Below are 17183 nucleotides of genomic sequence, written 5' to 3'. Positions count from 1 at the left end.
CCTCCGGGGTTCACCCCAGGAACCCCAGAAGTAGTGGCATTCTGGGGTGATATTTTTTTCCTTTTCTTTTTCTCTTTTCCTGCCGGATTTCTACTTGTGTGTTTTATTTTGCAAGCAAGAAAAATTTTATGGAGGGCAAATTTTCAGCTCTAATATTAAATTGTAAAAAATAAATTTTGTTTTAAATTTTTTGTTGTTGAGTCATGGAAAGCTATTTTGAGTGTATATTTTTTAATTTAATAAAAAGGTTGTAAATATATGACTTTGTAGATTCTGAAAAGGTACCATCAGAGTCGAGTGTGCATTTGTTACTTGAGGGCATGTTTTGTAACGCTCATATTTGATTCCCAATAAATTATTCTGGTTTAATTATTTTGTTGTTGACTACTGATGTAAACCTATTTATAGTATGTAATTTTTATTTTAATTTTAATTTTTTTGTATGGTTTTATTTGCTTGGAAAAGTGTATGATGGGGGAATACATTTTTTCTTGACGATGCCTCATATTTGTTCATAACTCATTTGCTGATAATGGATACTTAACGTGAAACACAAATTCCAGCACAAAACAGCAGCTACATAATAACACACAGTTGAAAAACTGTGCCTACCTCGATACACAATAATAACACGATATATTTTAATTAGGCCCTCACATTGTTACTAAAATTGTACAATAAACATCACAGGATTACTTAAAAATCTGCAAGGTTAACAACATATTGATCCTCATCACTTCCTGCACTCTCCACAACTTCACCCTCTTTTTCATTTTCATCTTCTCCAACTTCACGCCAAGCCTCATGACCTTCATCATACCATGCAATTTCACTATCTTCTCTTTTAATCAGGTTGATTTCCATTTTGTCATATTTTTTTTATACACTTCATCGATCTGACGGATGGGTTCATCCTCCATGAGGGACCGATTATTGTAATCCTTTATAATCTTTTCTTTATCAGCTCTTATCTCGGCTAAAATCTTTTGATTCACCTTCTTCTTCATCTTTCTAGCACTCTTAGCCTCTTTAATTTCCTTCCCGCGACCGATACATTCTGCGATACTGAGCTGACGCCAAATGGACTTAGATGTGCTAGAATATGCTTTTTTTACCCTTATCCATTTTATGCTTTTCAGTTACAAGTAAGGAGACATTTATAGGGCATGCTAACAACTACGTGACAATTGATTCATAAAGTACTTCATAATAAATTTATCATACACTGTGACACACTATCTGTGAGTAGTCTGATCATTCTAAAATTTATCATAATAATTTCAAAACCTGAAAATAATAGAGTATAATATAAAAATCCAATATTCGAATATATTGTATGAATTGCATTATCTATCATATTCTGAACCCCACTTCATATATTTATTACTCATCATCGGACAAGTAGCAATCAGAAACAAAGTCGGGACTCATAGCGAAATGATGATACATTCTTGCGCTGTAATGGTCGCCATCTTCACCAAACTCCCTACATTTTTTTGTAGATCCATCTGGTTTAAACACATTCTCATTCGATTCTCTTCTTCGCTTACGCGGAATAAATCTAGTCCCAGTTGTTTAGGGGTGTCTCGCTGCATGTGTATGGCACGTTATTTAGTTATTCGCACTCCATGTTCTTGATATTGGGCTACACATCTTTGCAAACACCCTACACGCCATTCCCACTCCCTATTCATCGTGATCACTGAACCGCTTGAGTAACGTAAATTCGGATCCATTGAATACCTAAAATCATCGTCACAAAACCATTTCCGACCAGTAGCTCGAATAATATCACCAGAAGTGTAACTCATTTCTCTTCAACTAGTATACAATAATAATTTCTGAACAACGTCCTATTTAGATAATAAACAAAGATGAAAGGCCACATAAATGAAGTATAAATGCCTGTAACATTCCGTGCTACTTACTTTTGATACTGCTTTGAAACACATAAAATTGATTTGTCAAATTATACAATTTTTGCAACTTTTGCAGCATTTGACAAGACTAGTTAATTACTTTATTGCAGTCAGCATATGGGTACCTAGCAGTGGCATGCCCTTCCAATTTTGCAGTTGTGGAGTGACATTCATAAAAGTAACTTTATTTAATTTTATCTGCAAAAAGTGAAAACTTTTATCAAACAGTTACCTTTTCCGTTTTATTTCATTTATATGACTTGACTTGTCATTATTGATTTTCATGTCTCCTTCCACTTGAAGGTTTTCACTGTTGCACTTATAATTTTTGGGTATCAAAATTATTTAAAATTTTTTCATGTGCCTTATACTGTGTATTCACGGGATACCTAACTCATTTTCTTGTCATTTTGGGTATCATGATTTTATACTACCATTTTTGAGTAGTCAAAACTCATGTTGCAGAAAAATAACTATGATGACGAGTGCATTTCCCAATTAAATGGGGAATAGAGTACATTATAAGGGAACATAGAATAAGTAAACATAGAATGAGAGAAATACATTGCAGCTGAAAATTGGATAATGAATTAAGCTCTCAAATTTTTTAGTCATCCGCAAGATTAACTACGTACTGATCAAACTCTTGATCCGCAATCTCATTACCAATCTCATCATCTACATCCTCATTCTCTTGTATATAAGGGAATGTATGCATATGACCTCCCTCCCCATATCCGTGGGTCAAGGCATACGTGCTCGTCCGAGTATCACGCGATGGGCATGCGTGGGGGCCCTGAGTGCCATGATATATGATTGTAGCCATACCAGCATCATCTTGGCCTTGAGAAAAATCCTGAAGTTTTACAATATATTTCTCATATTTTTTATCTCATTATTGTTCCTCTTCACGTATCTTGTCAGCCCTATACTTTGCGACTGCATCCTCATACTCCTTTTTCCTCATCTCAAGCTCGTCCTCCATTAAGTGGTAGTGTCGAGACATTTGCTTTAACTCATAGTCATGTTCCTCCTTTGAAATGTGACAAGAATTGAAACTCTTATTAATATTTTCATCATATTCGATTGTTGATTTCATAAACTTCAAGTGCATTTCCCCATAGCCAACGAACTGTTCATTATCACGGATGGCATACCCTTGTGCGGCTCGTATACCTCGCACTCTTCTAACAAACTGTTTGACTAGACAGATTTCTGCTAGTTGAGCTTCAGTCAGTTCCCGAGATTCGGTCCATTTGTACCAATTAACTTCCCCGTAATCACGAATATCAGAACTTGCGTTTCCCTTGCCCTTGTCCATGACATGACTGTAACAGTCCCAAAATTTAGAAAATGTAATACTACAAAGCGGGAAATTTAGTTGATGACTTATAGTTTTGCAGCTATTTTTAGGCATAATTTTACATTATTAAAATGTTATATTAAGTTCTGCAGTTAGGAGTGTGAAAATAATTGATGTTATTGGGCCAATAAATTTGAAGAAGATAGTATTCATTTTTGTCGTTGATTTGAGAACGAAAGTTGAGTTGTCAAATCATTTTTAAAAGTTGCATGTGACTACTCCTGTGATTTTCTGAAATGTGCATTTCCTTTAAGTACACACAGTACTTATTTTAACTTTCCATATTTGTGAGAAGATTCTGACATGGCATGTTCTATGCATTAAATTGACAAGTCGACTTCATTTTTTAAAAGTTCACATGTCGATTTTATTTTGTTACATTTTGTAAAAGGGAAGAACATTGTATTCTTTTAAATAATGAATTCACTATCGACTCGCAATGTGTCGTGTTGTCGTAGGCTATGTACAGTGTAACGTGTTTTATTTAAATGTTATTATGTAACACAGTAACTATTCTTTTTGTGTATCGAACTAGGCATAGTTCTCGACTGTGTGGCGAATACTTACATTTCAGATGAAATGAAATAAAGTCATTGCATGTACATAGCATTAAAAATAAAAAAACATAACATGCAAGTGTACGAAATAGTGCATCATTAAATTGAAAATAGAACTATGAAATGGGAAGGAAATTCATGAAACATATACAACATAAAAAAGAAGGAAAACATTTAAGTCAAATTTTTTCATCAAACATGTAATCATCGAAAATGTAATCCTCATTTTGTAATAGTCTAAGTAGTGTGACCCCAAGTAGATGTACCAACATCATGGCTCTGAGAGCTCTTCCCCCACGAACACCCACCAACATCATGGACCTGTGAACTATGACCCCAAGTAGACATATGAGAAGCTCCGTCTATGTGAAACAGGTAATAGATACACCATAAATATTTTGACATTTACTGTGATATATGAAACAGGTAATAGATACACCAGAAATCCCCATTAAAACCATTATCCCGCTTATCAACAACGAGCACAACCATATCGTGGGGTACAAGAAAGCGTGGAGAGGCAAGCAAATAGCCATTGAGGAAGTCTATGGTAGTTGGGCTACAACATACCAAGCTCTTCCCATGTTTATTGCAGCCATCATGAAGACAAATCCTGGAACCATTGCTGAGATCGATGTCGTGCCGCATTCTGAGGAACGGGGCACGTCCGTATGCAAGCGAATCTTTTGGTGTTTGAATTCAATGATGGATGGGTGGCAACATCGTCCTGTGATTTCAATAGACGGAACTTTCTTGAAGGGAAGATATAGGGGCAAGCTGCTTATTGCTATGGGTGTAGATTCGAACAACCACCCTTTTCCTATATACTATGGATTGGTTGATGAGGAGATGTACGAGAACTAGTCTTAGTTTGTGCAACGTATTCGGAGACATGTTTGTCGCCAAAAGACCGGCGTGTGCATCATCTCTGATCGTGCATCCAGTATTATCTCTGTAATACGAGACCCTCAAAATGGATTTGCTGAGCCGTTAGGAATCCATATGTTCTGTCTACTCCATGTCAGAAGCAACTTTTGCCATCATCACCCTGGTGGTGAACTAAAACAATTGATGTGGAAAGATGGAACAACCACGCAAGTCTCGAAACATGACGCATACATGGAAAGGATTGGTGAAATTTTCCCACCTGCCCTGGAATATCTTGCCAGAATACCCGTGGAGAGGTGGACACTTTCCCACGACAATGGTGTTCTCTATGGTCAAACAACCACAAACATGCTTGAAGGTTTCAATGGCAAGATAAAAAGGGCTCGTTTCCTTCCGGTAACAGCGATGATGGAGTACCTCTTCTATAAGGCGGTCACAATTATTGACACACATCGAAATATAGTGGATGATGGTCTGTAATAGGGTCAACAGTTATGTGTACGTTCACCCGCCATGTTAGCTAAAATTCAAAGAAAGGCAACATGACATACGGTTATTACTTTTTACCGTGTACGTGGGATATTGAAAATAGTTACACATCAGTACACAACTGCTAAGGGAAGGTAAAGGGAGGTAAAACCCATGTCGTCAACCTCAATGACCATACGTGCACATGCGAAAAATGGGCGACCCATCATATGGTGTGCTCTCACGCAATGGCTGGTTTTATAAGACATGGATGAAGTTAGGACCATTTTAGTGAAAATTGCCATAAGAACCAGACAATGGAGAATTTGTATCGGCCAATGACTTATCTATTGCAACCAACTAAATACTGGAACTACGAATTACCCCTACCTTGCCAGGGCTATGGAAAGTTAGTGGTGGATGAGACATTAAAAAAACTTAAGAAAAAACGTGGAGATCAGGGCCAATCAGTGCGAATCCGAATGGAGATTGATGGTCCGCGATCAGGGAAGAAATGTAGTGTATGCAACCAAGAAGGTCACACCAAGCGTAGCAAAAAATGCCCAGGGCGCCCGCACTTAACAATGTGAACTTCTAGTTGCTCGTTTCTTAGTATTATTGCATTTTCCTGTTTTACTTTTTACCAAAATCTTTCACTTTACATGTTGGACTACAGTTATCATTTATATAATCTAAGTATTCAATCATGCTATTTTCAATATTACATGCAAAAGTTGGTTTATTGTACTGTACATTCATCATCACAAAACCATTTCCGACCAGTAGCTCGAAAAATATCACCAGGAGTGTAACTCATTTCTCTTCAATTAATATATAACATCAACTTCCGAAAAACATCCTATTTAGATAATAAAGAAAGCTGAAAGACCACTTTATTTTATCTATTTTTTACTATAAAGTATTTATTATACTGTTAAATCAAAAACCATTATACCTCATCACTCAAGTAGACATGCCTGTAACATTCACGTGCTACTTGATTTTCATACTTCTTTAAAACACATATACAGTTTATACAACTTTTGTTGCATTTGACAAGACTATTCATTTACTTTGTTACATACTGCATGTGGCTACCTAGCAGTGGCATGCTTTTCCAAATTTTGCTGCATGTGACAAGACTACTCATTTACTTTATTGCTTATTGCATGTGGCTACTTAGCAGTGGCATGCCCTTCCAAATTTTGGTGCATTTTACAAGACTACTCATTTACTTTGTTTTCTGTGTTTCCTTTACTTCAACCTTTTCAGTATTTCACTTGTCATTTTTGCTTCTCAAAAATATTTAAATTGCTTGCATGTGCCTTACACTGTGTGTTCACGGGATACCTAACTCATTTACTGATAAGGGCCTATAAATTAAAACCTACACGACCATAAGTCATATTGCATTTCTTCTGCAATTGCATAAGTTACAAACCATTTATACTATATTTCAATGGATTCTGTACAATACACATCACTAAGAAACCTTCGGCCTATAAGTCATATTTAGTGGAGAATCAAAGTTCAAGTATCACGACTATGGGATGACTATCGCAATAACAACGTAGCGTATTGAGATTTGCAGATGATACTTGTTGATGAATATGTAAGATGCTTTAATAACTTAATCCTATCAATCACCAAATTCATTTATATGGTTCTCATAAATCTATTCATGGGTCCGTACAGCCCAACCGTATGCATGCATGTATACCGTTCGGGAAGGTAGGTCATTTTCATGGTCGAATTGTCGAAGGTCAAACTTATGATATTTCAAATTTTTTTGTGACACCCTACGAGAGAGATTATAAATGTGTCAAAGGGGACATGCACATTCTCATTTGTTATTTAACTCAAATTACTGAAGTTCCCAACACTTATGAAAATGTTTTTGACTTTGTTGATCTTTCAACAATTGATGAGGTTCACTTCCAAAATGATCACTGTATTGGTAATCATTATCTTCCATTTTCATTGAACCTTTTGGTATTACATTTCGTTACATATTAACATTTTCTTCTTTTCTGGGTTGTAGATGTGATTGGATTAATTGTTGACCGAGGAAATGTACAACAAGTTACAAATGCAAGAAATGTACAACAAAGGTCTTTGGAAATGGTTATTGGTGATGAAATGTAAGAAAAACAAGTCAAATCCATCCTTGCGCAAAGATTTTTCAAAATATGTTTTCTGTTTCCTCAATTTTGCTAATATATTGCAGTAACAAAGTTAAAGTTGTCTTTTCGGAAGCAAATGTTGTAACAATTAATAGAGAGTTGAACTTCGCTACTCTGCAACGTCTACATTCATATACCATCACCATTACTGGTTGCAAAATGAACATTGATACTGATACAAGTGAGACCTGCCTTACCAATGGACCTTCAACCAGGTTATACGTTAATCGTCAGAGTGCAGAAGATAGTGGGTTATGCAGTAGGTTTAGGGTTAACAATACACCTCTTCTGTGGACACGAAGTATTGGTGACCCATGATCATGATGATGTTGAATCTCGATCGAAACATGTTGATGAGAATCATGCACTGTTCTTATTTGATGGCATTATTTTTCTTTTTGGATCGGGGGCAATCTAGCTCTATATTAGTTGTATCTTTCTTTACTGTAATGTTATTATCAATAATAGTTTTGAATTACTGTTCTGTATTAGTTCTTTCTTCATTTATTATGAGTTTATACTACCATTTTTAAGTATTCAAAACTCATAAATTTCCAATTTATTTATTTTTTAAAATATAAAGTAATCAAAGTACTACAGAAGTACTACTACATGGAAAGAGGTTTTTACTAAAAAATAAATTACAACTACATTTACAAAACCCGTGAAATTGTGTCTTCACGTAAAAAAACGCACACGACTCGCAAGGCACCCTTTTCGAAGCTGCAAAAGTCATATATATACTATTATTTAATTAAATTAAAAAATACGTACTAAAAATAGGTTCATATCACTAACCAATAAAAAAATTAAACCAAAATACTTTTTTAAAATTATAATATTATAGCTCAAAATGTGAGCCCCATACAATTTTTTAGCCTTTTTAACCTTCGAAAGCAAGAGACAAAGACAAACGGAGGGGGGAGGGAGATATTTTAACCCCAGAACGCCACTACTTATAGGGCTCCTGGGTTGAACCCCAAAAGAAGTGGCATTCTGTGCCCTTTCTGGAAATGTTTGAACACCTATGCCAAAAAAATGAATTTATTGTTCAAATGGGTCAAAAAGGTACCGGAGCCCACAATATATCTGCGCTCCATTACTGGATAACCAGCCCATTCCTAGGATCATATCGAATTCTCCTAATTAAAATAGGATTAAGTCTGTAACACCCCCAAATCCGGGGTCGGAGATCCGGGTTGTCACGAGTTCCATTTCCCTTAAAAACACCCAATCTTAATAAATAATCAACTACTCTGTACTGTGACCCCACCATTAAACACACACACCACAAGTTATAGCCTCAGAGATGAATATCCAAAAATAATCACAAGTCGTTTTATTCCACAATTATATGCCAATACACCTTAAACAAGTTTCTGAATAAATTTACATTTCTTTGCCATTATTACAATTCATAAATATACATAATCTGATACATCAAAAGTTGAAAGCCTAGCCTATTGGTAGTTCCTACCTCAGCTACAGCGACATCAACGCCTATAGGAAACTGCGGAACGTTTCCTATCCGCTCGCGAATTGGGAGCTTGGTCCTGTTCATCTTGTCTATCTGATGTTGTGTGATGAAAGAAGAAAGCAAGGGTGAGCAGCAAGCCCACCAAAATAATATGTATAATGATTAACAATATATGAGCCTTCTCATAGTACTCATGAAAGTCTTGGTCAAAAGAAATGAACCAAGTTGATATCTTAATGCGATGAAGTCGCAAAATATTCAGTATATATATATACATATATACTTTTCAAAATATGGGAAGTCCTCTTCCATGCATAATACACACAGAGTTCCAGTGTATAACTGTATAAAAATATCGTTGCAAGGTGATCTCATATATCTAACCTTGTCTCAACGTTTTTCTAAAAATCTTTGTCATGCATAAGATAATCATTTACTAGATATAAGTTTAAAAGATGAAGTTACAAGATACTCCAATATACTTATATCTTTTCCAAATACTACTTGAACTACCACCGTTCAAGTTATAATTAGTTCAAAAGTTCATCACATAGATGAGACTACAAGATAATACTTGAATAGATTCAACCTTTAAAATATCATCAAAATAAAATGAAGTTATGAGATACTTCATTTGATGTAAACATCATTTTGAAAACTTGACCCTGCCAACACTCAACAATCGCCCAACCGTAGCCTTTCTATCGAAGTGCTCTGGGTAGTGTTGCAGAAATATCCAATTGGATGATGAACTCATTACGGGAGTTTGCCGCGCCAGGAAGACCACTTACGATGATCAGTCGTAGTAGTACAACCCCACCATTTTCTACATGTAGAGGAGAACCTGTCGGATTTACTTGTCAACCGAACACTGAACTCCTAAGGAATGGACCGCCTTAGCGGAACTTCCAGGCCATTTGGGCCAATATAATAAGGCTGGGCCGGCGCTACTCGGCCACTTACGCCACTCCTAGTTCAGATGAAATCCATGACTCTGAAACGTAAAGCTTGTCCCCACTTTCCCCAAGTAGAAACTTGTTGATACGGCTCCACCAAGAAGTCGTATCTATTTGGAAAGGAGAACTCACCGATATTTCCCAGGCGATGCCTGTTAATGGATTAACTTGTTCCAAGAATTTTACTTCCCGAGTGTTGGGTAAGTAATCAATTCATTTATCAAAACAGCAACCTTGTTGTGAATATAAAACACACCACAGAGCCGGATCCCTCAGGTTTTGAGCGAGTATTTAAATCCCTTTCGAAAGGAGGATCTTAAAAAAAATGAGTTTTGGGATCCGCTCTAACTTTTAAAAAAATCATTTTGAAGACTCGCAAAACATTTTTAAGAATGTTTGGAGTGAAGCTGATTTAATGAAGTAAATCAGTCCCCAGAATATTTAGAAAATGTCTGAATATTATTTTTTTAAATAATATTCCCATAAAGAATAATCTTTATAAAATAATTGAAGTAGAAGTATTAAAACTTATACTTGAAATGAATAACAAATAATCAAAGATATACTTATACGAAAGTAATATCTTTATTTGAATAATCAAAAGTAAGTTTGATTATCGACACCTTATTCTTTAATACAATAAAGAATATTATTAAGTAATAAGCGGAGTCATAATACCTCGAATGAATACTATAAATAATATTCATAAAATAAAGGAGTCATACATCCTCAAATGAATATCCAAGTAATATTCAATAATAATATAAACTGAGTCATAAGCCCTCGAATGAATATTCAAATAATATTCAAATAATAAAATAAACTGAGTCTTAAGCCCTCGAATGAATACTCAAATTAATATTCAATTAAGTAAAATAAAGGTATCGAATAAACCTTATTCGATCCATAGTTTTAAAAACTATATCCATATATATATAAATATATATATATATATATATAATATACTCGGGAATATCGACTCCCGGTTTAGAAATATGTTCACCTTTTATCCCCTATACTAAGGGTATACGCAACTACTTGCTTATTTCTAGCATAGGTATTAAGCAACTATAAGCATTGAAATCAACAGATAGATAACCAGATTACGAAACAGACATGCATATATACCATATCAGCATGCTCCAATATATCGCAAAATTTGCTAATAACAATCATGCACTATCACAAGATAATGCATATACATATATTTACATCACAACAACAGTATAACGGGTAGAAAACTTGCCTGAGCGACTTGGGGTGATAAAAGGCTCGGGACGAGTCTGGTAACCTATAAACAACAAGTAAGTTGGAATTAAACCAAAGTCACTTGTAAATCTATACTTTAACTAACTTAGACTCTAACGCTTGTTTTGCGCTCACTGATTCGCTTAAGTCACTCGGGTACCCTCGGCTCCACCATTTTTAATAATTTAACCTTTACGAGTTTTAAAGCGATTCCTTCGCGAGTGTCTTACCAACTGCCTAACACTCTTACCATAATTGTTTCATACATTAATTAACCCTTTTTGATCTTTAACCTATGTTTCAAAGTAAGGCGAGGGGAAATGATTCGTTCGCGAAATGCCGTTACTTGAAACGGTCGTTTCTCCTAAACCGTACATCGGAATCAAACGAACTACATATCAAAACGAAGCTCGTAACATGAACTATCTAAACATGGCAATGGTCATAATCTAGCAGGGAGTTCTCGGGTCCAAATGTTATGAATAAAAGCAGTCTAAAGTAAATCGGACATTACGACGGCTATGTTTACGCGATTACCAATGTTTAAACTACTCCAATTAACCACCAACCAACTCATAACCATCAATACAACAAAACTTCACCGAAACCATACCACATCAGTCCATAATCTCCAAGGTTTTCAACTCAAACAACCACAATCAAGACCTATGAACTATAATCAAGCTTCAATTACCAAAACACTTCCAAATCAAACCAAACTACTAATAATCACAATCCATGCTTCTCATTTCACAAAACCAACCATTAAACTTACTAACAAATAAAGTAAAGGCTAGGGTTTCAAGTTTATACCTTCCTTGGGAGGTGTTAAGTTGCTAGGAAGCCTTAGGGAGCCTCCTACAAGCTTGATCTTTCCAAAGAAATCAAGAACACAAAGTTAGGCTTTGAAGTTTCTAAAAGTCCGATTTAAAGAACTGTAAAAATGAGGGTCTTACCATGCTTATTTGGACAAGACTTGTGAACAAGAGTTGTAGGTCATCTCAATACCTTTCCAATGAGCTATAGAACACAATATTTGAGTGAGAAATGAAGGAGATACATCAGTTTTAGTGTGCTGGTTCTGTTTTGGCCGAGAGCATGAAGAACAATGCCTTGGTTTCTTTTTGATTTTGATGAAAAATGATTTGCTTGGCTTGGTTGGTTTGATTTTTGTGTTTGTTTTAGTAAATTACCTAGTTGCCCTTGATTTTGTGTGGTTAAAAAGCCACCACATCTCCTTCCTTCCCATGTCATGCTTGTGTCATCCTCATGATGTCATCCTCCCCTCCTTGTCCTCTTCTCATTGGTTGGGTGACATCATCCTCTCTAATCCCTTTGATTAACTTCCTAATTGTTTGCCTAATGACCGCTGATCTATTATACTGTTCGCTTAACTTTCGTTTTCGTTTATCGTTTGAGGGATCATACCCGGGATCTTATTACTTAGGTTCCCTTAACCTTTCTCAATACATTATATTCCTTTTTATGATCCTCTATTATAATCCTTTAATTTAAATCCTTTTATCCTGCTACCTTATACTCAATTCTTTCCGTATCTATTGGATTTCCGGGAAAAATCAAAGTGTTCGGATTTGGATTCTGACGATCTTTACATACACTTATATCCCATATAAAGTACTAATAAAATCTCAGAATATCCATATCAGAACCCCTACATAGTGTGGCATGAAAAGTTTTCTCATTCAGCAAAAACACTATTCATAAGGGTTTCAAAATTTCCCAAAAATTGGGGTTATTACAGTCTCCCCTCCTTAAAAGGATTCCGTCCCGGAATCAGATAGAAAATGAATTGGGATACTTTCTTAGCATTACACTTTCTAACTCTCAAATAAATTTTCCCACATTGTGGTTCTTCCATCAAACTCTGAATAGTTTGATAAGCCTTCTCCTAAGCACTTGTTCCCTTTTCACTCTACAACCCTTCCTGGTTGCTCCATATAGGTTACGTCGGGTTGCATATCTATGCGCTCATATGCCCCTATTTATCTGGCATCTGAATTACACTTCCTTAACACTGATACGTGAGACACGTTACGACCTGCTACATGTCCGGGGTTAGGGCTAGCTCCTATGCTATCCTCCCAATACGTCTTAATATATCCAAGGGTCCAACAATTCGTGGACTTAGCTTTCATTTCTTTCCGAACCTCATCCTTCCTTTCCAAGGAAATACCTATAACAACACTAGGTCCCCTATTTCATACTCTTTTTCCTTTCGTGTCAAATCAACATACTTATCATGTCCATCTTGGGCTACTACCAGCCGTCCTCTGATTAGATCTATCATATCCTTGGCCCTTTGGACCACTGCTGGTCCGAGCATCTTGCGCTCTACAACTTCATCCTAACATAAGAGAGATCGACATTGTCTTCCCTCAAGGATCTCATAAGGCGATATCTCAATACTGACATATGATCTATTGTCGTAAGAAAACTCAATCCGTGTTAAGTGATCATTCCAATTTCTTTCAAGTCTATTGCACAGACTCTCATTATAGCTTTTAGCATTAGAGCTTTTGCTTCTCAATACCCATTCTTTTCCAGTTCGTAATCGCTACTACCTTCCGTTCCTAATATTATACTGGTTATACTTTTGCTCGTTAGCGTTCTATGACCTTTTAATAACCACGTCAACCTTAGTATCACGAATGTGTTTCCATTCCGAATACCACCAAAATTTTACTACTCCTTTTTCAGCTGTTTCTATTATCGAAAGCTTAATCCTTCATATAGAAGTAAAAGAATTTATTGAGAGATCACTATGATCATGAACACTTGTTATATCGCATAGTTAGTACAGAAGGTGGCCTGCCTTTAGTACTTGACAAGCAATTAAACAATAGGTGGTATCCTACTAGGCTTCTATCACACAGATAGATAGTCATTCGGCAATACCTCCCCTTCTGGAAGGGTTGTTCTTCTCAGCTTATACAAAATGAAAAGAAGAGAAATGAACGAATTGAAGAGAATTGTATATATGAAAAAAAAATATACTGCCACAAAATATCTGGCTTGGAACCTACCTCTGAACTATAGAGGTTTGTCATAGAAGAACAAAACATATATGTATTTATATCAACATCAAGTATTATAGCATCGCATTTCACGTGCCTAAATATTTTTGCTATTCCGTCCATCATTCTATGGACCCATGCTCTTCCTCGAGCTTATACTCAATCACCTTTGAAACTCCCTCGACATCGAAAATCGAATCTGGAATCTCATTTTATACATCATCGATACTAGAATTCTGTGCTTGCACCGCAACCTTCCTCGTATAGTAATATGACTCTCTATTGATAAGAGGGAATAAATATTCAATAGGTAGATACTCTACTTAATTAGTCTATCAATGATAACTTATACACTACCACTACCCGATTAGTGGTACTCAATCTCAACACCCATTCCAGTACAACTCTCACGGTTGTAATCAGCTCATTACTCGCAGAATCATTACTGCATTACTATGGTCCACCACTGGCCCACTGTCATCATTCACTTTCCATGAAATCTTAATATCTAACCATACGGAGTCCATACATGTCGTATCGATTCATTCTAAGGAGGTAACATAATCACCATTCCTGATTCATGAAGAACACTCCTGATCCTGACATACATACATGACATGAAGCAGATAAAATTGCAGAAGAGTTTCAATCAAAGCAACGGTAGCAGGTTAATACCATTCTAAACCATATGCCTTAAATAGAAGACTTACTCAAAGGTTCGTCTAGTCCTTTTTGAAATATGGTCCTGGCTTATCTCAAGATAGTATCTTCTGAGATAGATAGCCCGCTCATGGCGATTACACGAATTAAACCTTTACCAACTACTATTACGGTTGGGTATTGCACAGTCATCAGAAGGAATGTCAATCTTCCAAACCATAATACAACCTGCATAGCTTTAACCATCATCACTGTATTCCTTTGGCACAAGCGCCTATAATTATCCTCTTACCTTTAAAGTGTCGGCCACCTCTTTGGCCTTTCCTGATAGTAAAATTTCCTTACAGTCAATGTCATTTTAACCACCTCCAAATAAATTTTCTAACTTATTTCAATCACAGCTTATGTGAAGATGTTTTCCTTAAAATCTGATGAGTAAAAAAAAATTATCATTTTTCCATAAGTTATTGCCTCAGTCTTTAGCGGTTAATCACTATCATGACTGACTCTCAATCATAATTAGAACATCTTTTATCTTAAGTCCTAATTGCCCTGAACAATTTCGAGCATTACTGGTTCGATCCATACTTTCTCGTGGTTTAACACGTGCCCCACTTGGCAACATTATAATTACGTCATATTTCCTTTATCAACATTTCTATTCTTGAGAATTTTGAATATTACCTTTCTCCTTGTAAAACCTCTAAGGTTATCCTTGATTCGTTCCTCCTGTATTCCCTAGATACAGGGCATATCAAAATACCATTTACTAATACTAAAACCATTGTCTATATACTTCTGAAAAATTTCTCCACTGATTCTTAAAGGTTGTTGTTACCTTAACCCTTTCCAAATCATACTGTCAAAACTCATACTGTCCCTATTAAGGGTGAAATGCCAACCTTTATGCATTCCCCTAGGATTCATTTTAAGTTATCGCTGTTCTATCCTTAATTCCACCTTTAAAAGGTACCTGCATCCTTTTATGGATAAATCAAGTCATATATCCTTGATAGATTATCTTATTCATCATTCCCACCTCGATAGTCTATACCTAACTTCATAATAGCATCCTTATTCAAATTGAGGTCAATCCATATGGCCTCCAAAAGATAACAATGGTCATCCGCTTTTCTTTCCTGATTTGGTAATGATAACATGGATGTTTTGGAAGATATTGGTCATGTTCAATGTGAACTTCTTCTTAATAATTCCTTATTTACTTTTGTTGTTTATCTCAACAGTCACCTCAATGTTGGGATATCTTTCATACCTGGCGTCTCCCTTTCTGGGTATCAAGCCACCGGTCTTACACTTCACATTCTTGAAGGTCACTTCCTCCATCCAATTTTCCTACTTTCTTACCTTCTTGTCTCTTTAGTCTATCCGCGTCTTATTATTTATCCTTCGAACTATCTAAAGGTTTCCTTGAATCCTCCCAACTTAAAGGGGATAAAATGTACATAACTCGTATGCCTTCAACCATCAAATTTAACTCATGGTGAACACCCTCATACCAATGATTACATACTTTTCTATTTCTATTGCTACGAGTCTTTAGGGTTTCCTCATACCCAACTTCCTTATCATTCCTCAAACTCTATTGCCTTTATATTCCTTTCCACTTCAGTTTCTTTTTATTTTCCTTTCTCTTATCATTATTTCATGAACCAACACAACATAAGCATTGATTTCAAATATCCCGTCATTCTGGATTCGTGTCCTCAAAACGAATCTTGATAACCTTTACAACTTAGATTCATAATTCATCATACTCATCCGCCTTTGTTCTGGCTCTAAAGCTTTTATACTATCTCCATAACCTTGGGAATTACTTTCCCGAAAACAATTGACTGAACTTTAATCAGTTTATTCTAACCTCTGGCTCCGTGCCTTTCTTGGTCTTTCACCAGCGGGTGGCCCCTCTCTTAGGAGGGTAAGTGACAAAAACAGTCTTTTGTGATTCGTCCATCATTTAGAATCTCAAGTGATTCCTATATTTCCTTTAGCCAAGCTCTTGCCTCGACTGGGTCAGCTTGTTCCTTGGAACTCTAAGAGCTTAGCGACTTAAAGGTCCTGAAAGAATTTCTCACCGCATTGTTTCCTCAGGGTGGTGGTTGGGGATAATAGTCTAAGTTCTGTCTAAAAAGGTCCATAAATATTGCCCAATATGAGTACCATCCTGATTCTCCCTATCTTGTTCAACTTCTGTTTTCTCAGTATGAAATGTTCCAATCTTCTCCCATAATCGGGGTTATCTTATACGTTAAAAATCCTTGTTTTCCACTTCATTATGTTATGGGTTCCTTCTATCTTGATGTCGACCTCCCTAACTATCACGTTCAGGGTTTGCTCTAATTCTTATTCCTCAAACTAGCTTTCATTTAAGATCTCATCTTTAAGCTCTTGAACATTTGGAACCCAAATTC

General features: G+C 36.0%; 1 protein-coding gene across 1 annotated transcript; it reads left to right on the top strand.

Annotated features, from left to right (window-relative positions):
- The first annotated feature begins 4169 nt into the window (after positions 1 to 4169).
- On the top strand, positions 4170 to 4703 carry LOC141687171 (uncharacterized). Its single transcript, XM_074492392.1, has 2 exons — positions 4170 to 4214; positions 4266 to 4703. The coding sequence occupies exons 1-2, from the start codon at positions 4170 to 4172 to the stop codon at positions 4701 to 4703; spliced, it is 483 nt and encodes a 160-aa protein (XP_074348493.1).
- The last annotated feature ends 12480 nt before the right edge of the window (positions 4704 to 17183 follow it).

This window comes from Apium graveolens, chromosome 1, assembly GCF_009905375.1.
Source record: "Apium graveolens cultivar Ventura chromosome 1, ASM990537v1, whole genome shotgun sequence".
In the NCBI taxonomy this organism is placed as follows: domain Eukaryota; kingdom Viridiplantae; phylum Streptophyta; class Magnoliopsida; order Apiales; family Apiaceae; genus Apium; species Apium graveolens.
This window is presented reverse-complemented; position numbering and strand designations above follow the sequence as displayed.